This window comes from Lissotriton helveticus, chromosome 11 (genome assembly GCF_964261635.1).
Source record: "Lissotriton helveticus chromosome 11, aLisHel1.1, whole genome shotgun sequence".
Classification (NCBI taxonomy): Eukaryota; Metazoa; Chordata; class Amphibia; order Caudata; family Salamandridae; genus Lissotriton; species Lissotriton helveticus.
Genome location: NC_136072.1, coordinates 63,262,738 through 63,290,606, shown reverse-complemented (window position 1 = coordinate 63,290,606; position 27,869 = coordinate 63,262,738). Strand labels below are relative to the sequence as shown.

The 27,869-nt window shown below is 44.9% G+C and overlaps 1 protein-coding gene across 6 annotated transcripts in view; it reads left to right on the top strand.

Annotated features, from left to right (window-relative positions):
• ABCC5 (ATP binding cassette subfamily C member 5) overlaps positions 1-27,869 on the top strand; it is a 233,619-nt gene that overhangs the window by 193,836 nt on the left and 11,914 nt on the right. For all 6 annotated transcript variants that reach the window (XM_078665849.1, XM_078665850.1, XM_078665851.1 and 3 more), the window contains 5 exons: positions 3,555-3,644; positions 7,093-7,282; positions 9,911-10,070; positions 16,688-16,766; positions 18,420-18,533. In XM_078665849.1, the coding sequence (XP_078521975.1) occupies positions 3,555-3,644; positions 7,093-7,282; positions 9,911-10,070; positions 16,688-16,766; positions 18,420-18,533 (633 nt within the window). The remainder of the gene's footprint in view (positions 1-3,554; positions 3,645-7,092; positions 7,283-9,910; positions 10,071-16,687; positions 16,767-18,419; positions 18,534-27,869) is intronic.

Sequence of the window (27,869 nt, the reverse complement as noted above, 5' to 3'; positions counted from 1 at the left end):
AGACCAGCGATGTGGCATGTGGGCTATAAATCATGCCCTGCAGTACAAAATAGATAAACATACTGTAATTAATCTAAGCCTGCACACTGAGGAGAACATGATCTGTACAGTAGATTGTTGCTTAAAGTATATCTCAATATCACTTCAGTCCTCTTCATCATCGCTCTGGCTCGGGGAAGAGGAGGTTGAATGGGACAGAGGGCTCTTTGATTCATGCAGTCGCGCCTTTCTTAAAAAAATGTAATTGCCAGCTGAAGTGTGTTGAAAACCTGCTGTTTGACCTTGATGGAGATCTGGAAGGGTAGAGCATTGCGTATTGAGGTCCAGTCTGCTACAGTTTTTGTGGGCTTCTCCTGAGACAGCGCATGTGCTGTTGGAGAAATCTTAACGCAAAAAAGCTTGATACAGGTTTAGAGCCCACCCATTACTTACCATTCATTGTCGTCCACGGCACACTCGTTTCCTTGCTTCTTATTCGTTGTCGGTCAGTACGTACTGCTTCCTCTCACAGCGTCAGTGTTTGTGTCCTGTCGTAGAGCAAGGACCTAGCACAATTTCCTGTTTGAGGACAGGATCCTTTCACGGACTGTGTCCTCCTGTCGGTACTTTTAAAAAACAACTTCTGCCGTGCACTCTTGAAGAGTGTAGGGCATTCTATGGTCCATCTCCCTCCCTCATGTTGCTTACCCCATGCCTCCCCCCGCTGTCCATTGTTGCTGCTCCTTTCCACCCCACATCTCCTGTTTTGCTATCCCTCCCGCTTTCCATTGTTGCTGTTCCCTCCCTCCTCCCTCGTATTGCTTTCTCCGGTCTTCCTCCTGCTTTCCATTGCTACTGCACACTTCTCCCTCCCCGCACCTCCCTTGGGTCACTTGCCCCTGCAATTTCTTTTTTTAGACATATTGCACAGCAGCATATGCTGCTGTGCAATTTGGTTTCATGGAAAGAAAAAAAAAAGCACTATTACGTGGTTGACGCTGGCTTCATCATAGCGCTTTTTTCTTTAAGGAATGTGGCACAGCAGCCCACATTGCTATGCAACATGTCTAATAAACATTTGCAAAGCCAAAGATCTTGCATAGGCTAAACCTATTGGCTTTGCTAATGCTTGTCTTGACCGGCTGACTTCATTGAGTATGATGTTAAAGTCTGAAATAGAGCAATAGGAGTTTCCCTCTGGGAGCTCCCTTTCTGCTGAGCCAGGCAGAGGGCTGTGTCCCGGTCTCTAAAGTTGAAGAGAGGCAATATTTGGACAGACTGGGGTGCCTGGTGACTGCTGAGTGTGAGCAATCAGTGTGCCCTCTTAACGATCAACAAATGAGAGAATCTTTCAGCTCCAAATAGGGTGGTGCACAACACCTGAATATAGTCTTCTGTTTGCCTGTACTTGTGTCTCCAGCACACTCTACGTGACCTAACCTCCAAGTCTTCATTCTTTGCTTTGCTTATGCCTAGGACTTTCCCAATATAGAGCAGTTTGTTGTGGCTGGATTTAGCTGCATCCGCTGCATCAGATACTCTATTCAACTACATCAATTCACTTCTGGTGTTTGTTGATCCTACGTTTCAAGAGATCCATCCTAGAGCTAAAGTTATCCATTTTATTGTCAATGGATGTGAGGTTTTCTGTGTTACCAGGCAGACGGGACTTGCCACCAGTGTCTGTACTGATGACGTCCGAGTCCGTGGGATCGAATTGGGATGTATATTGCTCGGTGTTCATTGATTTAATTGGGCGCTTGGTGTCAAAAGTAACCCTTGATTGCCTGTGGCCGGTTTAGCCCATGTTTGCAGACTCTACAGTAGGATTACATTACCACTGCAGATTACCCAAAAGTTTCATCAAGAGCAGACTGGCTTGTGATGGGACTCACCTGCCTCACCCGCCCTCTGAACCCATGCATGAGCGTGGGTCAGGTCATGAGCTGTCTGATAAGCAGTTTGCAAGAGTTAGGTTATATGTAAAGGCGACAGCTAAATGCACTACTCATGCACCACCTAGGTCTCCCCATGCGCCGTAGATCTTTGTAACAGCAGGAGTGCTGAGGTGGACGGCTGCTGTGATTTAAACTTTGCTGCAGCCCCCCAGTGAGCACTTAAAGTCCCCTGGTCATTAGGCGTAGTTTCCATATCGCTGCCCCAAACAAAAGTCGGGTATGCCTACAAGGCAGCTACAGTTCAATAGACAGGATATATTCATTTATTGCCTCACAAAATCGCCCAGGCAGTCCAACAGTGCTCACACACAGTCTGTCCATACTACATTGTCTGCTGAATTATTGTGCTTTAGAGCCCATATGGAAGTCTAAACTCTGGGAAGATGAGACGGTTGGCCCCTTCCCCACTCTGTATCTCCCCTTGGGTGGCCCACGCTAGGTCGTCATGTTGCAGTCAAATTTGATAAAGTGCCCAATTGCCTCTACACTCTTTCCCTGACTCAACCCACATCACCACTACTCTCTAACCATGACCGCACTCTGCTCTGCTTTCAGGATATCATCTCACTCCGCTTCACCTCCCAGTTCCCTGCAGCACCACAGGAACAAGATGTCATTACCACTATATGCTGCCCGTAGTCACAGCAGCTGTAGCGGCCCGAAAAGCTTAAGCCACACTCCAGAATCTCACACTCTGGGCATGCCACTATGAGACAAACTGGTCTCCAGCTGCCCAAGAAAGGCAGCTGTCCCCATGGCAAAGCCCAGAATCTCCCTGGGACAGTAGCCACCTGGCATAGGAGCATGTTAGTAGCAGCGGGTGGAACCCCAATAAAAAGGACCACCACACCCTGCAACAGGCCCTGACCAGACCCAATCTAGCCCCCGTGGCTTTCAGTCACCAGGAGATGTCGTTGTCCACACAACTGAGATTCGAATCATCCACATTCTATCACAACAATCACGTGGCCTCCCCTCACAGGACCATGGTAGCGACAGACTCTTTGGCAGTAGAAAGGCCCCACCCAGCAACAGGCCTCAACACGGATTTGACTAGGTCCTGACCTAGCTCACACAACTTTGAAGTGGCACCAGCTGCCCACTAAATTTGCCCACAGCATTTCTGCATGCCTTCAGTAGTCCCTGTCTGTCTTTCATGCATAGTTATGTCACCTAGGAACGCAGATTAAAACACTTGGCCTAAGGAGAATCACAGCAGTGTGGCCATCTTTGATCCTGGAACTCTGCCATGCCCCTCAACCCCTCGCCCACAGTATTGCAAGCTTCTGCTATGTCAGTAGAAATCCAGTTATAAGATGCTGAACACTTTTGTAAGGATTGAAGTAACTTTGCAATTATTGTTTAATGCTTCTAGTATATATGATCCCCTGCCTACATATGTGTTGCTTGTTTGTACCCCGAAAAGGCGTACGGTGTAGTACTTTGTAGACAAGCCAATCCTGTAACAATTGATTTGTGTTGTTGGTTTTGTACCTGTGAGGCTGCCTCTGTTTTTGACGGACAGACCACATAGTAATCTACCAATATGTTTGGTCTGAAAAGCACAGATCCATGATGGACAGGTTTAAATACATTGTGTTTTTATCTTGTTTTCAGCTGACCGGCCTTTTCCAGTTCACGGTCCGGCTGGCGTCTGAGACAGAGGCCCGATTCACGTCTGTGGAGAGGATCAGTCATTACATCAAGGTATGTTGTCAATGTTTTACCAGCCTGAATGAGTCATCTGCCCAAAACACATAGCAGTATGACATTACGAGATTTCACTTATCAGATATACAGTGACTGCTTGGCAGAGGTCTTTAACTGCTCTATCTCTTCTCATTCTATGATTTGTAATGCTGATAAACTGTTCTTTTTAAAATCAACATTTCTGGGTCTTGGGCGATTGCTGGATGTTTCGTAAGGTAGGAGTGAGAAAGGGTAAATACATAATTAGCTGCAAGCTCAAACACTCAGCCACATGTTTCTTAAAAAAATGTATCGAGGATAAAATCCTTTCATTACGGCGCCAAATGATTGATTTACATTTTTCACCTAATAATGGGGATATTTTAGCCAGTGATGAAGGGGTGTCAGTCAGGCACTTGTTGGCCTTTATTCTAGGGTTGTCCTCGTATCTCAATACAGGGACAGGCTCAATGGATGTGAAGAAAATGGGCATAGCCACCTGAACCAAGTTGCAACAATAAAAACCAGTGGTATCTTTGTCATGGCTCTCTTCCACACCAACTTGATGACCTAAGGATGTCTCTTAAACTCTGTGAATTGGCCTTTCCAACATGTAGCTCTAGCTACATAAATGAAACCAGCTTTCTGCTAAGCCAAGACCTAAGGCCCTAGGAAGGGAACTGAGAAATTACGAGAGCACTGTACAGCCTTGCTTCACAGTTTGCCACTATTCAGGTCTTTACTTATTTGAATATAAAAGATTATAAATTGTGCATTTAGGTTTTGGCAACATGTACAATGATTTAACTGGATAGTCAATAGTGTGTAAACCAAGGAGCCCCCCAGCGATATCCAGTCTGTTTCATTTTGTACTTGTAAAGCCAAAGCCTCTCCTTAGTCTTTGGCTTGTGTGGCTTTGTACCTGCTTCAGCCGTCCTGAAAATCTGTTGTGGTTGTTTTTTGTCTCCACCAACACTGAGGCAACTGTCTAATGGATCAACATCCTGTGCACCATGAATTCACATCCTTTTCTAGATAATCAGACATAAACACGTCCTTTTAGATCAAACCACACGAAGCAATCTTCCACCGCACCACTTCTCATATCCAAAAGGCTCACTTTAAATTTGCTGTCAGAAGCAGACCACGCAAACATCTTAGCACTTTTCCAGGCACCTGCAAACTTTAAAAACTTTTCTCATTCAACCATCTCTCATGCAACAGAAGAACTCGTATGCAAAGCGCTTCCCCACACTATCAAAATGGGACAAATCACCCCATTGTCGAAGATCCCCAACATTCACGATGATAATCTGGCCTAATCCTTGCTTCGGCTACTGTTCATTGCAATGATAATGGAGTATGCGGTCTCCAAGTTACAAGACACATGCACGTGAGTATTAATCCATCATTAGCTAACACAATTCGTCGGATTCTACAGCCCAAGTTGTGGATCATGCCCTCTTCATTACAAACAAGGGCAGCCTCATTCTCTTCTTCTTGACCTGTCCAGTCCCAGAAAGTTGTTTTTGACCTATAACTTGACCACCATAGAGTCATCCTTGTCAGTCAATTGAGAGACCATTTGCAAGTGAAACTCGCAATGAGCTGGAAAGTTCTAAATTGCAGGAAATTGGCAACCTTGAAGACCGACCTTCCTCCGGACATTGGCTGTACCGCACCTACCTCAATCTTAAAATGACCACATGGAATTTCATCCCGATTGCCAAAAGCACCAGGAAAGCCCAAATCCAAAACTGCCTTTGCAATGTGAAACTGAACAAATTTTCACCACAAATTCTAAATTATTCCTTTTCACCAGTGACTGGCCTTCTATTAGGCCCACATAGCTAGACTGCTTCATTCTAAGAATCAATTCTAAGCAAAATGAAGGCATACCTTGAAACATTTAAGAACAACCATCCATGTATTTGCCCTGTCACCTGGATAGTGACAGTAACTTGCTCACCAGCATTTTCAGTGGCACCCTGACCTAACTGAAGAATGTCCTTCATGCAGCCTTATGTCTGATAAAAGACTGAAGAAATAGAACATCTCACACACCCCATTGGTTGTACATAAGATGCTCCTTCAAGCCTGAATCATGTGCAAGAGTTCTTGCCTTGCCTACAAAGCATTGATGATAGGTGCCTGTGCCTGTGTGTTGGAAAGACTAAATGTCTGGAGGCCATTGCAATTTGCTCAGCAAGTACAAGTCTTCTCCAACTATAAACCCAGAAAGTGGAACATCTGGTCCAATCCTCTTCCAGTTTGATAACAAAAACTCAACATCCATCTCTCCAAGGTATTCCTCTTCTGTCATAGATGAGAAACCTGCCAGCTATGACTGCCAAAGAACGAGTAGCCTCCTCTAATCTCCTTCCCACTTGCTGTACACAATTGTGAATGTTCTCAGCCCCCTCAGTGTACATACAGCTCTCGACTTCGCCACCTAGGTTTGCTGGAGCCTGCTTTAAAACACTGCTACCATCTCTAAAATCTTCTTATTGTATGCACTCTCTTTTATATAGGATGCCTTACTAAAGCTTGATCTGTTGTTCTGCCCTAAATGTGATAAGTTCCTGCTTTTGAACCATCATCTACTGAGTAATCTCAAAACCACAAGAAATCAAGGTGGTTCACCTGTAAGGCTTTCGAAAAGTAAGACATAAAAAGTAAAAGTAAAGTCCGCATTTGTAAAGCGCACAATCACCCGTAAGGGTCTCTAGGCGCTGGGGGCCGTCGGGAATATTAAGCGAGCTATTGCCCAGAGTCACATGGTGCTGGGCTAACCTGCCGCCGGAGCCGGGGATCGAACCGTGGTCCCCAGATTCCAGCGTCAGTCGCCCTGGCCGCGGCGCCACACCTCTCCCACTCATACGATACAGGAGGGAGCTTTGCTGGACACCTTATTGGCTGCAGCAACAAGACCCATCTGAATTGACAGTGGTCCTCTGTCCCTAGGCATTACTTTTAACCCAACCAGCGTGACTCTGAAGTACAGGCTGTCGAAAAAAGGTGCCTGACTTGTATCCCTCTGGACCTAATAACTGCTGCTAACCGGTGCTGCCGTGAAGGGTATAGTGGAATATCAGTCATACCATCTACAGTATTTTCCTCAACTCATAGCCTTATGAGTAAAGCTCGAGAAAATCTACAAACAAATAATTTTCAACTTACAAAGATGAAGGGATGTGATGAAGTAAAAAAGTGGTGACACCTGGGAGGGCAGAGGAGGGATAGGACCATCATGAATTTCTTGGGAAGCCTTATTTTCATGTGGGTTTTGACATTGGGTCAGAAGTGCTTCCTAATGCGAACTTCAGGGTTTGTGATCATTGAGGTATTTAAAATGATAAAATACTGGTAAAGGTTGATTGCAGGGGAATGTATCATCATTGTGTTGCTTCTCTAGCCTGATGAGTTACTGACGGCTCTTTTGTTGTAACTGTTTGTTTCTTCTTAGACTCTTGCTCTTGAAGCCCCTGCACGAACTAAAAACAAGCCTCTGCCCGTGGACTGGCCTCAAGAGGGGGAGGTTGTTTTCGAAAATGCAGAGATGAGGTACCGAGAGAACCTCCCGCTGGTCCTGAAAAAAGTGTCCTTCACAATCAAACCCAAAGAAAAGATTGGTATTGTCGGGAGAACAGGCTCAGGTGAGCAGTAGAATGTCAACGTAAGGTGGTTTTCAAACGAGAACATGAGATGCCGGTGTCCATACACCGATACATAATGTACAAAAAATGTTTACTCGATACACAACAAATGAAGTAATGTTTAAATGTTCAACTGATAGGTCTCTTTTCTAGACCCTGTCAGGGATGCAAATTGTATTGATCACTAAAGAGTGAGGTCAGCAAATATGGAACCTTCTAATAAAGATGGATATGTACAAATGGTATAATAGTCCGCTGAACTATTGAATGAGCCCTATTGTTCTTCTTGTTGGTCCTTTGAGAGCTCTGGAGACTTGGATGGCAGTGACTTTCCGTTCAGGTTCGCTGTTTTTCATGAAACGAAAGCACAGCTGCACCGCCACTGAGGTGGCTTCAGACCAAGTCTCGGAGAGCAGGATAAGCTATTTTATATCTGAATGCATACCCTGTCACATCATGTGGCTTGGTGCGGAGTCTCCTAGGAGGAGTCATTACTGCATGAAGTGGGTAGCTTCTAAAATGCTGAGGTTTATACCTCTTACGTGTCTGGGTATAGAACATTCCACTGCTTTGTGAAGTTACCCAATGCAGCTCTCAGCTGTAGTAGGCTGACCTCCAGCTGCATCTTTTTTTGTATTGAATCTCTCGCTGTAAGGCATACCCTTGCACTGCCTTTATGGCTCAGTCACTGTACTGCTAACCTGTATGATGTAAAGTGCACCACTCTTGAGGACTTCTCCACTTTTGCTGCTTTCCACTGGGAGACGGTACACTGCTCTGAGGATTCTGTCATCGCAACTTGAGCCCGATGGAAGACCCCACACTACGCTGGTTAGGGTCCACTCTCCCAAATCTTACCTGACAAACTAAAAGGACCAGCTATCAGGACATAACATAGTATCTCACTTTAGAGCAAGATGAATATGAAGTTGAAAAGAATGGAAACAATCTTTGCGGATCAGTGTAAACTAGGAAAGGATAAACTTTTATCTGTGGCCAAATGGGCCAATCAAAGATACAACAACATACAGCGCCTGCCACAGGTGACCGCCATCAGCCCTTCTTTCTACAGTTACTATATCCTCTTGTTGCATTAGCCTTCTCCACTATATTGAGAGAACCCTGCAGGAATATCTACCTTGAATTAAAACTATAATTTTTTTCTCTCTGCTTCTTTTCTGTTGTATGCCACTCTGCTGAGCAACCCTCCTCTGCATATTTCACTATGTCTGAGTGAAGCCCTCTCTGCCCCCCTCTCTGCTATTCTTCTGGAGACTAGTCATATCTCTTATTTATGTATTTATTTTATTTGAACAGTTTTATAAAGCGCAAACTAGACTCTTACGGGTATCAGAGCGCTGTACAAGTTTGGCGAAAACATGGGTAACCAAAACACAATGGGACAGAGGGAGATGTTAAAAACAAAGGGGGAAACCGATGCAGCTGTGGGTTGGGGGGGTTGGCTCGACCAGAACAGTAACAGAAGTGCCCTCAAGCACGATAACAATTTAACAGGCAAGCATACAATAAATCGCACCAACGTAGTACAATAAGAATCTTTACTAAACTAATCTAAATCTAATTTACTCTTAAATTAAAACTTTAATCTAAACTTTTGACAAAGCAGGAGCATGGGAACAAGTCAAAGCTGTTAAAAATGTTTTTAAAGGTTGTTCAGAAATAGCAGTTTGACACCTTTCTTGAAAGAAACTCTTTAATCACAAACTCTCTATCTGTGTAACATTCCTTGCAGTCTAACAGCATCTAATATCCTCTAGCAGATCTGCTCATACCACTTTCCATTTGCTTGATTTCACACTAATGATTGCAATTAACTCCTATTAACTTTATATACTATAAAATAAACTGAGAAAATGCATGAAACAGTTTGAGAGTACAAAACTAATCCAAATAACCAACGAAAACTAACAACTACTAATAACCACTCGGTTAACCACTAAACTTGGGTTCCGGAGTAGCGTCTTGCATGCCATAAGGTATTTAAGTGCCTTTTTGGGGATAGTAAATGCTATATACATGCAATTAACAATACAGTTCAATACAAAACGGTTGTGGGTAGCTACACCTGTCTAAGGCTGTCTTCCTCGAGATTGTCTACAGATTACCATAATGTCATAAGCTAGCAACCACTCCAACTCTTACTTGTAGGAAATAAGATTGATATGATGAAGGCATGTTTCCTGCAGGTGACAGCTGGATTTACGTGTTATGTGCAGTACATTGTGGCAGCGCCGCATGATGACTTGGTCGCGTGAAGTTCCAACTGTAACATAGTGTGTGTGGCTGTTTTGCTGATCAACCCAGCCAAGGGTTCTTCAACTTCCATACCATTAAGATGAATGACTGTATGACCAAGAACAAAGGTTTATTTGAGTTCTTATAATAAAATAAACTCCTAAACTAAAGCAGATCAAGGCAGAAGAAGGGTTGTATATTGCAAAAGCATGCCGCATAAAGCCTCAGATCCCTCTTCCTACATGCCTCATGCTCATCTGTGTCTGCTATATCCATTTCCTGCTAATAAAGATGTTCTTAGTTGCAATCTGTGCTGTGTGCTCCCTGGGTGTCATTTTACTTAATCTGACTTTAATGTCCTCCACCCGACAGGAAAATCTTCCCTTGGTATGGCTCTATTCCGGCTTGTGGAACTTTCTGGGGGCTGCATTAAGATTGATGGCATCAAGATAAATGAAATTGGTTTGGGAGACCTACGCAGTAAGCTGTCCATCATCCCCCAGGAGCCCGTGCTGTTCAGTGGCACTGTTAGGTTTGTATCCAGCTATTACCAAGATACCAGATGATGACAATGCAAATGAACGCCCACTGTGGCTTACTGGAGTTATTTTCAAGTTGTCCATAATGCTCCTCTGAACTCAAAGCTCATGCTCAACGTGGAATCTGGAATTTGATTGGGCATTTGTTTCTCAGGGTTTGGATTCAGATTCTTGCCATGATATGTTCTGCTGTTCATCACCAGTGTTTAAAAATATATTTGTATTATCATGTCATAAAGTATATTAAAGTCAATTGTATTGTTATTAAAGTGCAAGAGCTGACCTGGTCTACATTGACTCCAGGTCATGTATGTATTCAGGACGCTCTTTCGCTGTGTTCAGATGTTTCATGATTTAGCATATGTCATGTCCTGTTGGTTCTCAAGAAGATCAAGGTTTCCCACAAAGTTGAGTCAGATTTAAGTTTATGGATAGTTTACTTTGGTTCAAGTTTTGACTGTAGTTCCAAAAAAAGCCTTGAAAATGCCAGGCTCTGCCCCACTCCCCATTGGATAGGTTAATTGACCATTGGGTTCGGAGATGCCAAACTTGGATCTCTGACAACCTTAGGTATGTGGACAGGTGCCCTGTTGGTGATCCATAGAGGTTAGAAATCTAACAGTTTTCTTTGTTTGGCATTATGGTCAACTGGAAGGTATTCAGTGTCAACCACATAAGAGATTCAGAGAAACTGAAGTATCTGTCTTGCCTGATCGTTTGGTTTTGGAAGACATTGCGGGTGTAAAGGAATTTGATTATCGCCTAGAGGCGTTGGTGATTTGGTAGCAGGTAATAAGTAAAACATCCTGTTTGCAGCAGGTTTTGCTATAACTTGCATGCTGTGCACACTCCAGCCATATGCCGTTGGGCTCTGGCATTGCTAATTATTTTTCTTAAAAGAAGAGTTTTTGGTTTTGAGGTGACTTGCTATCCATCCCCTAAAACCCACAATGCAACTGGAAATAAACACCTACTTAGGATTTTTTTCGGCATTTGGGGTTGGACATGGTTTTGGCTGTTACCACTGCACAAATGAAACTTCCTCATTGGTTTTTCCAGTCATCAAAGACATTAGGACTTAAGGCATCGAACACAAGTATGTCAGCTTTGTTTTGGACCTGTTCTGATGAAGGCTGGTTTGGAACAGATTCTGATGGAGGTTGTATGAGAGATTTGTGTTGGAGGAGGTTGTGGAGAGCACCTTTCAAATACTGCTCCGCTCTTTCCCTTCACTTGTTCATTATGTTTTTTTCCTCACTGGTATGTTTAAAAAGAGAGGACGAAATATATGTACGCCGTTGACACACTGCTATTGGTGCATCTTATCAACCCGTCCTCTCAAACTTTCAACAGACTATACAGTCTATTTGGCATTGGATGAGGAGTAACAAACTCCAAGTAAATATGCATAAAACTGACATGCTTATGGTGGGCGGCTTGCAATTGCTTTAGACTGGAAACCTACTGGCACTCCGAAATGGGCACTGTTTATACTCCCTCAAATACTGTTATGCTAGACTCTCATTCAACTCTTTCGGCTCAAATAGCTTCAGTCGAATCGTCATGCACTTTCCATCTTAAGGTCTTGCAGAAGTTTCATCCTCTGACTGTAAGCATGCAGCAAGCAGAACTTTGATTGGATCTCATCTGAACTATGCAAATTCCTTGTATGTGGATCTTCCAAATTTCCCCTGCAGAAACTCCTTCTAAGCCTTTGCTTAAAAAATTGCATTGATTCCTATTCCGCAGCGTGTACAGATTAAAATATAATATCATTCACAAGGCGTTGTGTAATTATTCTCCTGGCTTCATCAGAAGGTCTTCTCCAAAAAAAGTATTCCCATTAGAACTTGGAGAACTTCCTCCTTGAACTATTTTACTGTTTGGAGAATTAAGAAATTCTCAGTAACTCAACTGTCTCCCTGGCGTGTTAAGAGCAGAGGTTTTTACTTAGTCATTTAGTTCTCAATTTAGAACTTGGCTAATTTGTCAAGGCTTTCATATTTAACTGATAAACCTGGCTTTCATTTGACTCCTCTGCAGAGTCATGGGCCTAGGGACAGAAGGAAGCTGCCTATAAAATCTACCAAAAATAGGTATATTGTGTAGAGAGTCCAGGTATCCCTTATGAGTGGACAGGGGCGTGCTTTAATAACCCCAAGGTGCTCTTTTTGTGGTACTGTGGTCGAGCAGCCTTAGGATCATCAAGGAGGAGTGTTAGACATTTCTTACATACACACAGTCAATAAATGATACACACACACTCCATAAGGAGATTCTCACCAGTGTAGAAAAATACCACGTATCTTTATATAATATTTGACACCTAGAACTTCGTTATTAGGTTAGTACTTTTTAAAATAGCAGTTTTGAACAAAACCGGTCAATACACTTGTATTGTCTCTAAAGCTATATTGTTATCCTATAGGGAAAAACACACATACTGCAGATGGGTACTTAGCAGCAACTTACAGGACCAATCTTCTGTAATTTAAGGTAAGTAGGAGACCAGGTCTAAGGCAGCACCAACAGGTCATCTTCGTAGGCTCTGGGGCGTCCGGGTGCAGAGTTGCTTTTCCGCGTCTGGTGCCCCAGTGTTCTCAATGGGAGGCGCTCCTGGAAAAAAGAGGCTTCATGCTGGGTTGGAGGGCCAGTCCGGTTAAACCCAAGGGGAACTTGGTCCTTGAGCTGATTGAGCACGTAAGGACGCTGTTGGCCCACTTCTCAGGCTGTAAGGCTCTGGTGCAATTGTGTTTTTAGGGATTGGGTCCGTACTGCAGGAGACCCTTGTGGTTGAGGGGCCTGCACAAAGAGGCTGCAGGCGGTAACCGGAAGTCCAGTGTGGGCAAACCCAAGGTGGGGTTCAACACCAGTGGGGTCTCAGGACTTCATTGGCACTGTTGGCCCAGCACAACTCTGGCTGGGGGGCACGGGTGCAGTTGTGCTTTCCAGTCCGGAGTCCTCACAGTTCTGTGGAGATGCGGAGCTACTTCCATGTACCTTGCAGGCATCCAGGAAGGAGATATTGGTTGCACCTTGACATGCGGGCAGTCCTCCCATGCTTTTGGAGGTAGAGCAGCTGCAAGACGAGTCGTCTTTGGTGGGATTGTCGGGGGCAGCAGGCCGATAGTGTTGATGCCTAGTCAGTTGCTACTCCTCAGTTCTTACTCTTTGGTGTCTTTTTTTCTTCTTCAGTCATCAGAATCTGCTTTCCTAGTGCCAGGGGCTCATCTAAATACTAAATATATGGGTCTTAAGGGGACTGAAGGGTTGTAGCCAATGGGCTACTTACTCTTGGGGGTCACTACACCCCCTTTATGACCACTTTCTGTGGGAAGTGGGCATAATCCTGTTCCAGTTTTCCTAAGGGGGGCACATCAGGCAGCTCACCATAGGGATTTGACTAGCCTGGTAGTGCACCAAGCCTCTCTGCATATCTAATTTCCTGCCTGTATTGCTGCCAAATGGACCCAGGGCAGGGGGTTGGCATTTCCCCTTCTGAAGAAGCCATGGTCACATATCAAAGGTGGCAGAGGCCTTTGAAGTCTCCTGCCTTGATATACCGATTAAGCAGCTATCCTGATTGGAGGAGGTGATAACCCCTCCAGCCGGAACAGGCACTGTTTCTGCCCTCCGAGAGCATAGGCTCTCACTTGCAGGGGAGTCGGAAACATGTTTGTGGTGGCAGGCTGGTCAACACCAGTCATCCAGCACACTAGAGGCTGTAGGATTTCAGGGTGCACTTCTAAAGTGCCCTTTGGGTGCCTGCATTATGAAGTATCAGTGTGGTTTTATTAATACAAGGTGTTTGATACCAAACACCATAGATTTCAGTGAAGCCATCATGTAGCTGGGAACACTTTTCTACCAGTGTCCAGCACATATACTTAAAATGTTTTCCTTGTGGTATTTAAGAATCGACTTAAACATCACAGGTACATATCTGCTTCTGCAGATATGTCCACACGTAGTAAAGTGCATCCTGACTTAGCGCTGTAAGGCCTGTTGTAAGGATGGCTTACCTATTCTGCAGGCATGGCACACACAGATGTGTGCCATGTCGTGTTTTCAATTTTATCTTGCACTAAGACATGCAGCCTGCAATAGCAGTTTGCATGTTGGTGCTGAGGGGCCCTTAAGGTGGCACAATACATGCTGCTGCCACTGGGGACCCTCTTTAGTCTCCCTGCCTTAAGTGCCTGGGGTACCACCTACTAAGGACTTACAGGGGGTGCTAAAAGTATTGCCAATTGGGGGAACAATTTTACAGTTTAGGGAAACAGACGTGGCACTGGGGACCTGGATAGCAGCAACCCAGTGCACTTCTGCCAAAATTGCATCTGATACCAGGCAAAAAGGGGCGGTGACCATGTCAAAATGGGGGTACTTTCCTACAGGGACTACTGGTGATAGTGTGTGGAACAAATGGCCTTAAACATAGCATACAGACTTAATTGGCAAGGTGCAATAAATGTGGCCTCCATCAGAACTTGGGAATGAAAGTCTTTCGAGCACCCCTCATGAGATGAGGGACATCGGTGATCATGATAAATGGTGTGGGTCCAGAGGGTGTTGAAGCCTGAAATAAACAATTTTATGTTGCATTATTGCCTGCCCTTGCATTACCCGACAATTAGGTCACCTCCATTACAATATGGAGCATGACATCCTTTTCTTAAAAATAATTTAATAAACAGTGTTTACCCTCTTTCAATTTAAATAACTTTCTCTTAATTAACTTAATTGAAACAATATAAAGCCTTGCGATGGAGTGGTCAGATGTAGTGTGGGCATGCTGTAAAAAACGTTATGGAACTAACCGCTATAATCTTAACATTGAAGTCCTTTTCTCTTGTGCTAGACTGTCAAGTAAAAATTGTGATGAACCACAAGCACTATCCATTATATAAACAAATGATGATGTAGGCTCAGAACTGCGAGTTCAAAACAGACTGTAAAATATTATGTGAGCAGCCTACTCAGTAGAGTTGGCCAATGTGAAAATTGAGGCCTTCAGCAGGATGGTGTGCACCATGTCCACCTGGATGTTCATCCGCAGAAGAGCCATTCTGCCATTAAGCTTCTTTATCATCAGCGCGAGCACAAAGTGTGCGCCGTATTGCTTGCTGTAATCCTTTCTTTAGGTGGCACATACAATGTGAACTGGATGTATGCTGTTCATGCAGCCTTGTCACCACTTTCTGCTTCAGCAACACTGATCTCAAAGATAAGACACCACTGGGATAATGTCATCCTGATAGTCCTAGAATAGACCAGTTTGGCTGGAATTCTGAGTCTGATAATCCTGAACCTCCATCCACCCTGAGAGCCTTCGCACAGGGAGGATCCACTATCGAATTGCTGTTCTGGGTGTTGCAAAACTGAACTCTGTCTGAGGTGCATTTCTGTGCCTTCTACAGTACTCCTTTAGATGTCTCCTGTAGCGACAGCTGGGCTGTCCACATCATACCTTCCAGGCCTTTCATTCCCCTTTGGGGCTTCTCAAAGGGGGATACTTTCCGGAGTACCTGTCCAGCCTGACCATAAGTATACAGCGAATAGGTCTTGCCGTTGTCAGATCTGAGGTACCTTTTAGCCTAATTTATTCTTAGGGGTAGACACAAGAAATACTATTAAATAAGAACAGATGCAAAATATTTCTTTTTGCCTTTTGAGATATTGTTAAATCATATCTGTAATTCCTTCAAGCAGAATAAATGCGTTTTATGGCTTTTCCATTGACAAGCCCTGCTTTGTTCTTCGTAGAGCATAGGTTGTTCCCTGGATACATTCTGGAATGCTGCCTAAGGTTTTCTTATAATTGTATACTTAAATCTTTTACTAGCCTTGTGTTCAATTCCTTCAGCTCCGCATAAGTCATGTCACATCACAGGTGCCAACAAGAGTCTGGAAACTTAAATCAAGCAAAAGCATTTGGCATATGCTTTTCCCAGCATGGATCGGTTACAGATTAACATACACTTCTTTAATGAGACATCAGTTTGACACCATGAATATTACTTTAGCAGAAATGTGAAGAACAACTACATAATGGCATTTGCTGAACTTTAAAGGCTTACACTGATTAACTGACTAACCTTTCAAGTAGGCCAAGCAGGCCTACACTGTCACCTCCTGCTACCCTCTTTTCATATTTATATCTTTACCATTTCATATTCTTTTCAGACTGGTATATGACTGTAACTGCTTTCCAGTGGCTCCTCAAAAAATAAATACTCAGCAGCTGTATTTGACATCCCTGCTTGCACAAATGGCCATGAAGTTACTTTATCCGTTTTATTCGTGAACCAGACCTTCCCAGTGTGGGCTTTTCTAAACTATAACTTCAGAAAGGACCACTGGAAGAGCTAGTTCCAAATGAAACTGAGATTCTGCGTAGGTTATTATCTTAGAAATAGTGTCCTAGAATCCTTATCTGACATTTGGGAAATAGTCCAACCATTCATGTCTTTGTACATTGAAAAGATATGTATCCAGTATAATGGCTGAACAGAATTATTATCCAAACTTTGCAAAAAATTGTTGTGGAGTTAACATATTTTTAGTTACATTGTTTTTAATACCTTTCGTTTTTTTGTGGCACATTTAGATCAAACTTGGACCCATTTAACCAGTACGGAGAAGATCAAATCTGGGATGCCTTGGAAAGAACACATATGAAAGAATGTGTAAGTGTCCTAGTTCTGCCATGATAAGAGGGTCTGCATCCCTTGCCATGCCATCTTGTTCTCTGGTTTGACAAACAAATGTGTAAGCAATGTGATTGTTGTGTGGTGAAGAGACAACTGCTAAATTAGTAGCTATACTGAAATTAAAATCTCGCTTTGCATGATCCACCAAACAAATCATACGATGGAATTGCATTACAATAACTATGCACTGACCCGGTCCAAATTTGTCGATCTTTCTAGGTTAACGATTTGGGGCACAAATGGCTCACTTAAAGGAAATAGTACCAGAGTCTCTCAAATAAATTTGAGTAGATCAACTTACAGTATTTTTTTCATGGTATAAAAAGTTGCACTAAAGATCTGAATTCTTCTCAGTTGAATTAAATTAAGTTCCTGCCTTTAAAGCAGGAAGCTCCAGCGTAAATCCCATCCTCTTAAAAAAGAAAAACAAACTTTGTGTGTTTAGGAGGCAGACGTTATTTCACCCAAGCAAGTGGCCACTGTTAACCTATGCTTTCTTCAGCACCACAGAGTAGCTGAATCAGTGGCCAAGTCCTAGTCAAGCCTATCCACCTATTTGAAATATGTAAGATGTAGAAGATCCCCCAGTTGCAAGTGACTTTGTTCCTCTTGGGAGCTGGACATGATACCCCATTTGAACCTTCCTCCAGGAGAGAAGGTGTCTCCAAGGTAATGATGAAGATGGAAAAGCATAATTAGCCCTCTTTCCTTTATATCATTTCCTCATGAACTTGCTTTTTCTAATATAAACCTTCCTTATTGCATTTATTTTATCTTCACCACCCTTTTTCATCCTCCCCTCCAAGAGATGCCTTCCCCAATCTGCAGTTTAAAATGGAACAATAGCATCCCTACAGTAGAGCCCTCCATCTCATTCACTCAAGAGTGAAGTGTTGTACGCTCTGTAACAAGCCTTTTCTGCACAACTGGAGCACACAAAAGAAATCGCTGACATGTGAGGGCTTGTCTCCTTTTGGGAACAAGGTTGTGATATAAACTCTCCTTCACTGGTTTCCTGTGCTTTTCCCCACTTCCCTCCTACCAACCCAACCCTGAGAAAAGACAAAATGACCTCCCCTTTCTTCAGGGGATGGGACTTGCCTAGAGTCCTAATTTTCCTATGTGATGTTATATGATTCCTCGTCAGAATGTGAAGGCTCCCTGTAAAGCGCAGATGTAAATGGGAAGTTTCCCTTTCTATCGGTGCTTCTTATGTGTGCTGAGCTTTCAGATAGTGGAGCTGAAATGCCCGGCCCTTTCCACTACGTGCTGTCTGCAGCAATGATTAGTTCTGCATTTCTTTACTATAAAGCTCTCTGAATTGTGTGAATGTTAGCATTTATTTTGGATAGATATATTTATTTTACAATTACCGCTGCTTAATATTTTTTATGCAATTATACATTGTTTATTTTCCTAGTCTTTAGTTTTTATTTCTGTTTTTCATGTTAATTCGGTATGTGATGTATCTTCAGGATAATCTGAAGTATATCCAGGATTACGTGACCTCAGTGTTAAGTTATGCAGATAGGGAGTAGAACTGGACTCATTATTCTGCTGTGCATGCTATTGGAAAAGACCTGCCTCCCACAGGATGATTTATATTTCTGATATTTTATTGTCTTCCAGATTTCTCAACTACCTCTGAAACTTGAATGTGAAGTGGTGGAGAATGGTGAAAACTTCTCCGTGGGTGAACGACAGCTATTGTGCATTGCAAGATGCCTACTGCGCCGGTGTAAGGTAAGGATGTTCCGGTTATCAGTGTCCATTGAATACTGTACAGGTTGCGTGTGCAAGAATTCAGAAAGGTATAGGAAGATGAACATAGTATGTTTTTCCTAATGTATTCTGGGTTTCTTAAAAAAGCTCCCTGGATACTTACTGGTTTGAAAAAATCTGATTTCTTGAGTCTGTCTCATCCTTTGTAATGCAAGGGAGCTCGTCCTTTAAAGGAAAATGATAGAGTTGCATTTTATCGACCATAAATAAAGAGCCAAGGGAAGGGAGCCAAATGTGCATAGTGATACATTGTGGAATGGTATGTGATTCTTTGAGAAACTGATGAAGGAAGCTTATGGAGCTGTCGATACAGAGGCTGATTGAGAGGGAGGGGGTGCACGTTAGACAACCACCAGTAAGTCAGGGGCTTACCATAGTAAGGAGACCATACGTCTTTTCATTTCTGTATAATTCTTGGGGTTGGAATTTATTAGGATAGAGACAGATCAGAGACTGTTCAGATGATGATTACCAGCATACAGAATGTTCTACAGCGCAGTTTCAGTGAGAAGTGAAGGTGCCTGAATCTGAGTGTGCATGCATGATAGATAGGGGAGAGGATGTATATAATAGAGGCACGCCATTCAGGGGTTTAGGTGATATCAAGGACCAAGAGACCGAAGGCTGAGTAGTTTGTCAATGTCACTAGAACCATGATATGGTAACATAGGACATTTTATCCATTATGTGTTTTTATACTATGTTTATTTTGTGGTAGCCAACTTGAAAAAGTATTCGAGACCTCTTTTACAAACCGCTTTTTTTAAGGAAAAGCAGGACCGTGTTAGCAGATAAGCTTACATAAAACTATTTTTTTAAACGGTCACTGTGCTTTAACACTTCACTCATATCGAGTGTCCCGTCATGCCACACAGCTAGGACAGCTTCCTCTTTCCACTCCTGGAAATAGAATCCTGGAGTTTTGAGGTCGGCCTTTTTGCTTTTCTCCACATTGGAACCTTTTCCAAACCTTTAAAATAGTGTTTCATTCAACATCTAAGGTTATTTGGAGTGTTATTAAAAATATTCTGAAAGGAATTGTCTTTTTCACAAAATGCCGTCTTTACATGAGATGTACCTCTGCATAGCCTGTCCACCAGAGAATCATGTTCCTAGGGACTACCAGCCTTGCCAGAAAATATCTATGCCACCCTGAAGAACAGGGCAAAGATCACACTTCACGGCCTACAGGTGAGAAGCCTGGAATATGCCTCTGGATGATTTAGAGGGCATAAAGAATGGGCCTTGCCTGCCAACATAACTTTTGTTCTCTCTAAGAACTCCAGTAGTGGGAGATCTTAGAGAAGAAATCAAGTCATAAAAAGATGCTGTTCCATGAAGATGTCCAGGACCATTGCACTGTGCTGACCATCGAAGGTAGGATCACAGTCAAGGCAACTCTGGACAGTGTCAAACCTTCACTTCTGTTAAACATCAAAATATTGTTCGATGTCGACCGTGCACTCTTCATCGACCTCAATGAGGAAGGCATCTGCTTCAAGCAGACTATAACTTTGAGGAATGGGACGCTAAGCTGAAATGGAGGACACAACCTCAGACTCCGGAGTACTCCATGCCATACTCACCAACTCATGAAGTGACTCTTTCAGTCCACTGTGAGCAACGTCTCCTTCAACAATACCCATGTATACGGGGTTTTGCTTTCTCTTCTAGTCAGTCTTCTAGAGCCTGTGCCTTTACTATTGGCAAGTACAAAAATTCCTCCTCTTCAGCCCAGTGATGTGGATCCGCACCTGTGTCAAGGGAACCATGCCACAAAAGTTCTCACAGGCAATCTAGGTTTTCCTCCAGCTCTAGAAAATGGTGCAGAAGATCATGCTCCTGCCATTCTAGGCAGTCCAGGGGGAGGTCAAGGTCTTGTTCACGTTCATCACATTCCACTTTTTATTATTTTGGTTGTGCTTGACGTGTTTGATGCCTGAGGTACAGGAGCACATTATAAACTTTTAATACTTTGGAAATGCTCGTTTCAGATCCCATGCAGATGATGGAATGTACTGCATGAGAGCAGAGATAAAAACCGTAAAGGCGGTCTGCTTGGTAGAGAATAAGCACTATAGAAGTCCTTTGACCGGTGTTATTTCCTGCAGATGTTAAAAGCCCGCAATGTTGGCAATAGCCCTATCATCAGGAGTCTTTGAGTGGGAGAGGACGGCACCAGTCATCCGTTGCTGCCAGAAATAGACTGCTGAAGAAATGACTCCCTTCTTCCCCCTTCTCTGTTAGTCACAAACCATCTGCAAACGTGGCAAAGAATAACAGTAGACAGATGGCTTCCAAATACTTAACAAAATGGATAATCACTCTGATTCAAATCCTTTCCTTCTTGTTCTTCTCTGAAACAATCTTAGTTTTATTGAGAGCAGCTCCGAAAGGAGGTCAACGCCTTTCTATGAGACACGTGTGGCTAAAGTGGTCCACGATCACTAGAAATGAATGGGATTTTTTCCCATTACTTTCTAGTTCAGAACCATTCTTTATCTCAGAACAACCCACAGTTACATCAAGGGGACTAGATGGACCCCTACTTCCACATCTTGTTCGCAAAGAACCACCAGAAGGTTTTAAGATTTATAGTGGACAAAGATTATTTCCACTTCAAGGTCCTTCCATTTGGACTAAATTCTGCTCCAAGAACATTTTGCAAATGTATGGCCATGGTAATTCCATCCCTATTAAGATGACTGGTTAATCAAGGCTATGTCAGAAGAAGTTCTAAATCATTACCAAATTGATTTAGGGGTTATTTGCTGACTAGGTCACATGTCCACTTCAAGAAGCTAACTGCAGTTTTGCAACGTGAATCTTTCTGGATTCACTATCCTGTGCATATTCCGCAATCTGGTGGTTGGGTCCGGAATCATAGTCTTTTTTTCTCTTTTTTTTTTGTAGCCCAGGTGGGCGTCGACGTCCCACCATTTGGTGTACCTTCGGTGATGTCGGCATGCTTCCGGCGGAAGCTCCCACCCTTGGGCACCATCTTCAGATTCTTTTTTCTGCCGTTGGGTCTGGATTCTGAAGCTCCAGAAGTTTTGGAGGAGAAAAGGAGAAAAAACAACAACTCTTCGACAGAAAAAGCCTGAGAAGATTGGGAGAAGAAGACCATCAGAGAGGAGACGACGAAGAAAGGGAAGAACCTCAAGATCTTTGACGTCCTTGGGGAGAATGCGCACACAGGGGGCCCCCTGAGCGCAGGGATGTACAAGACACCCTTTAAATTCTGCAGAAACTGCCACCACAAGTTCGCGCAGAAGGACCAGCACCCGGTCTGCAACCTCTGCCTGCCAATCGACCACGAGAGCAAAGACTGCAACGCCTGCTCCGTCTTCAAGCCGAAGACACTCCGGGTTCGAGAGAAGCAGAGGATAGCTCACTACACGATGCAGGGCAAAGGCCAGGCCCGACGCTTTACGAACTGGGCCTCTCCACCGACGACGAGGACAACATCGCCGAGGGTCCAGATGACTTCATGGTCGCAGAGACCGATAAGAAAACGTCTGACAAGGTAGGAGAGTCTACGACCCCGAAAACCTCGACAGGGCCTCGAAAGCATGAGGCAGACTCTCGAAAGTCCAGAGTACAGAGCCTCGAAGGGAGCACCGGCGCCGAAAACTTAGACGACCGAAGCTGCATCCTCAGAAAAAGAGCCCAGCGGATCCTTCGAGAAGGACTCCCGGGCGCCGAAGATCGGCGAAAAGCCAAGGTCGTCGAAGCAAGCCCCCGAAAAATGGTCTTCGGCTTCGAAGGAAAAGGAGCCGAAAAAAGCTTCAACGTCGATGACGCCGTCGAAGAGAGCAGCCGAAACGCTCGACGACGAGCAGGCCGCACAGTTGGAGAGGAAGAAAAGGAGGCCGAGATGGAGAACATCCTTCAGAGGAAGAAAGACTTCGATGAAAAGATGAAAAGTTACAGGATCCCCTCGAAGCCAGCGACGGCCGTCGCTGAGGTGCAGGAGCACGAGGAGTTCGACGTCGAAGAGCCGCCGAAAACTCCGGAGCCCTCGGAACACGAAGAGGAAGAGGACCTCTATTACACAGAGGGGGAATATGGGGAGCAACTGTCAAGCTACGGCTCAGGATCCTCGACGGCCCAAGACCAGGAATGGCAGGACATCGAGGCCGAAAACCCGGAGGAGGCTGTGGAGACATACCCCTCGAGGCCTTCGCCGCCGGATGACATTGGGGCATACAATGAGGTCGTCAGGAAGGCAGCAGCAGCTTATGGGGTTAAGCTGGAAGAGGAGAAGCCTAAAGCAGACTTCCTGCTGGAAACATTTGCTCCCCACGCAGACAAGAATCCAGTTCTTGCCCATGCTGAAAAGTATCACAGACTAGGGGAAGGAAGCGTTCTAAGACCCGGCTACATGCAGATCAGTCACGCAGAGGACGGAGAAGAAATACAAATTCTCCTCCCAGGACCCTGCTTACATCAAGGGGTCCGTCACAGCAGATTCAATAATCGCTGCAACGGCCAGAAGAAGGGCCAACGTCCCAACAACATCTGGGCCACCACCTGACAAAGAAAGCAGGAGGATGGACCTGACGGGCAGAAAAATTGAGAGGAACGCCGCAATGCACTGGCGGATGGCTAACTCCAACGCCCTCCTGAACAGGCATCAATACCAGCATTGGGATGAGATCAGCTAATTGCTCAAGCACCTCCCGGAGCAATACCGTGAGAGGGCATCACACCTTGTGGAAGAGGGTAAAGCATTGCTAACTCATGCCTGAAGACAGCCTTGGATGGGGCTGAAACATCCAGCAGACTGATGGCTACAGGCATCACAGAGAGAAGGCAAGCCTGGCTCAGGATCTCGGGCTTCAAAACTGAGGTTCAGAACAACATCCTGAACACACCCTTCAATGGAGAAACACTGTCCGGAGCCCCAGTTGATGAGCAACTCACCCAACTGAAGAAAGACAACAAGACGGCAAGGTCCATGGGGGCCCTGCAATTCAGGGGGATGAGAAGAGGCACCCCTACACGGAGGCCGAACGGAAGGGGTGGAAACCAGCAAGGACAATCACACCAGGCGTTCCATCAGGGTCAACAGAGTGATAACCAAGGTTACCAGGGCCAGCAGAAGCAAAACTGGAACTATCAGAACAGGGGCCAGTCCTTTCGAGCAAGAGGAAACGGACGGGGCCAGAGAAGGAGAGGCGGTGAACAACCCCCCTCTAAGTGACTTCACACGGAAAAAGGTGCTCACCCACTCGAATCCTCCGGGGGAGGAGCATGGGAAAACAAAGAGGAGAGGGCTACACGGACAAGACACAAAAGACCATGTAACACCAGTAGGAGGCAGGCTGAGATTTTTTCTCCAGGAATGGAGAAAAATAATCACAGACAAGTGGATACTCAACATCATACAGTTCGGATACTGCATAGAGTTGGAAAAGAGATCACCAAACAGAAAGCCAAAGAAAAGAGAGCACTTGGGAAGAGAGCTGCAATTGCTCCAAGAGGAAGCTCAAGAACTCCTCCTCAAAGAGACCATCGAACCGGTCCCATTCAAAGAACGGAACAGGGGAGTGTACTCCAGCTACTTCCTAGTGCCAAAAGTGGACGAAAGCCTAAGACCCATCCTGGATCTACGGTTCCTAAACAAATATGTAAAGACTCAAAAATTCAAGATGATGTCCCTACAAGAGGTCATCCCACAGATAAAGGTCGGGGACTTCTTGTCCACCGTAGACCTCAAAGATGCGTACCTGCACATCCCCGTGAACAGGCAGCACAAGCACATGCTAAGATTCACAGTAAACAAGGATCACTACCAATTCACAACCCTGGCATTCGGTCTAAAGTCCGCACCAAGGGTATTCACCAAATGCCTCGCAGCAGTGGCCGCACATCTGCGAAGAGAGGGGATACACGTGTACCCCTACCTCGATGACTGGCTCATAAAGGCAAGCTCTTACAGGACATGCAAGGGTCATGCAGAGCAGGTCACAAGAACACTAACAAGCCTGGGATTCTCCATACACTGGGGAAAATGCTCGATGGAACCGGAGCAAGTGAAGATCTTCCTGGGAGCTCAAATCAACACCGTCCAATGCAGGGTGTTACCCAGCGAAAAGAGGACACTCAGCCTACTGAGGGAGAAACGTCACTACCAGAAGGGGCGAGCTCTGACCGTGAGGACCGTGAGCAAGATCTTGGGAATTATGGCGTCATGCATACACCTGGTCCCCAATGTACGCCAACAGATGAGACCACTCCAAGAGTGGCTGCAACAGCAATGGTCACAAGCTACAGGAAGTTGGGAGGGTCTAGTGGTTGTAACGCACAAGGTGCAGGAAGAAATGAAGTGGTGGACCAAAGAGAGGATAACAATAGGGAAGCCTCTAACGCCACCGACCCAACAGTGACCATCACCATAGACACATCCCAGAAGGGATGGGGCGCACACATGAACAGGCTCCGAGTGAGGGGTCTGTGGAGCCCAGCGGATGCGGTCAGACACATCAATTACCTGAAGTTGAAAACAGTGTTGCTTGCCCTCAAGGCCTTTCAGAAGCACCTGTACAACCAGAAGGTGCTGTACAAACGGACAACACCACAACGATGTTTTACATCAACAAACAGGGGGAACTCAATCATTCCCTCTGTCAAGCTTGGCACAGGAAATCTGGAGATGGGCAATACCACTCAAAATAGACCTGCTAGCCATACACCTGCCAGGGAAGGACAATGTAGAAGCGGATTGGCTCAGCAGGCAGACTTCAGCATCCCACGAGTGGGAACTCAACATACAGGAAACAGAGAGACTATTCAGGAGGTGGGGCACCCCAACAATAGACCTGTTTGCAACACACCAGAATACAAAATGCCAATACTTTGCATCCAAACACCCAGAGGCACTATCCCAGGGGAATGCCCTATGGATAAGCTGGTCAAAAACATTTGCCTATGCTTTTCCCCCCCCGATACCACTGATCCCCAGGGTTCTCAACAAATGCATGACGAGCAACATGACGCTCATCCTGGTGGCACCACAATGGGCCAGGCAGACCTGATACTCACAGATAATGGAGATGGCGCAGGGCCCACCCCACAAGTTCTCAAAAAGAAGAGACCTACTCTCGATGGAAAACGGAGAAGTTCTACACCCAGAGCCGGAGAGCCTCAACCTCTCAGCTTGGCTCCTGAGGACTTAGAGTTCGCACATCTAAAACTACCAGAGGGCACCCTGCGGGTGCTGCGAGAGGCAAGAAGGCCCAGCACACGCAAGTGCTATGGGGAAAAATGGAAAAGATTCACTCAATGGTGCTGCAAGAAAGAAATTCATAGAAAGCTGACCAGGGAATCATCGGTGCTAAAGATACCTTACGCACCTAATAAAAGCTAAACTAAGCTCATCCTCGCTGAGGGTACACCTGGCAGCGATTGTGGCATACACAAGAGGAGAAACAGGGAGAAGCTTCTTTACATCTCAGGTAGTAAAAAGATTCCTGGAAGAGGCTAAAAGAATTGCATATAGAAACAATGGAGAGAGCAAGGAATATGTTCACCAGAGTGAACAGGGAGTACTCCTGTACCCCTGAATACAACTATATAAAAACAAATGAAGGAGTACCACCAGTGAGAATTCACAAGTTGCTGTAGGGGTGGACGGGTTTTTCAAAAAAGGGGGGAAATCTCCTTTTATTAGAAACCCCTCACTCATCACCTAGTGATGACATGCTGCATCATCGGGGTCCACCCTAATGACCTAGCGTCATCAGGGTGTGCTTCAACACCTGATTGCAGTGGAGCAGGTTGTGAGTGATGGTGCGTGAAAAAAAGGGTAAGTGTGTTAAAAATTGTCCTGGTTTGAACTTGAAAAAATAAAGACTTTTTATTGGCAAGCAACTGGACAATGTTAAAATCGTGGCGAGATAAAGTGAGGGCAGTGATGAGCCCGTGTATCTCTTTTATGTGTTGGGTCTACATGTTTCAACCTTAGTGGTTATGTTGAACCAGGTTTTCGTCAGGACCTAAAACCAAGATGGTGGATGGTCTGCGTCCCCTAAAAGACGCACCCGATCCTACCACATGGGACCACTGGATGGCAAAAATGTGCCCGTGGTATATGCTCGCTCCACAGTGGGTGAGCTGTAAAAATCAAAACACCTGTAAAAGAAAGTACGGACATTTGTCACATATTGATCGTATTTACAAGCCTGTAACGTAGTGCAGTGCTTCAACGTTGTGTCAGCATGCTGTCTCACCCTGTTACATGGTGAATTCAATGGTAGCATCATACTATTAGTGTTACCGGTGTTGCGCTCTACTCCAGCATACTTCTAGTGGGAGGAGGGAAGTGGTAGTGCACAATGTGGGGCGGTGAGAATTAACCGCAACTTGCACACTAAAGAAGTGCTGTGATTGTTCTCTTATTCACAACTTTCACGCAGTACATTAATTCATCACCGCGTGATTCTGACTCGCATACTGACTAGTTTGTGCGAGGCTATATCCGTTTTAGATAGTGCATGCACTGTCATGGTAAATTGTACAACACAGGACAAAACAAACATGACACAGACGTGTGACAGACAAAGAATATACAACCAAGGCTCACTCTCAGTGGAGTGTTCGCGGACTTCATAGGGCAGGGGAGGTTACCCTCGTGAATAAACGTATTCTGTAAGGGAATTGGTTTTGAAAGAGGGCGTTATTGCGAGCGCGAATGGCTTCTGAGCAGCCAAGCCGTGTCCTGTATGCGCTCGTGGCGGCGCTCGTTGTGAAAAAACATGCCCTGCGGGAAGGTAGGATCTCTACTTACAGTTTTCGCCGAGGATTGCAGCTTGCAACCTACTGCCTGCACCGCCCTGTTAGTAATGGGCTGGGTGTAGGCGGAAGTAAATAAACCGAAGACGATGCCGTGATGGGCGTGGTTAAGCCCCGATCACGTGCTCGGTAGCCCGGCAACCCGAGGCATTGGGACGGTGGCTGCACGGGGTCATAGCGGAGCAACACAAGTGTGTGTTCGAACCGCGGGCATGGAGGTTGGTGGCAATAGCGGGCACAATAATTTTTAAAAATGACACACTAGTAAACGGACTGGTATTATAGTCCACGAATAAAATGAAGTGGCTGAATATTAATTTCAATCAATCATGGATAGGGAGGTCACAGGATCCTATGCAGTATATTAACCATGGGGAGGCTAATTTAAGAACTAAGGAGGAGTCTAAATTAAGGACCCCCCAAAAATGGGAGCTACGGTATGGTGTAGCTTGGGGCTATGCTCAAAAGGAGTTTGAATGCCAAGGTTGATCCTCGTAGGAG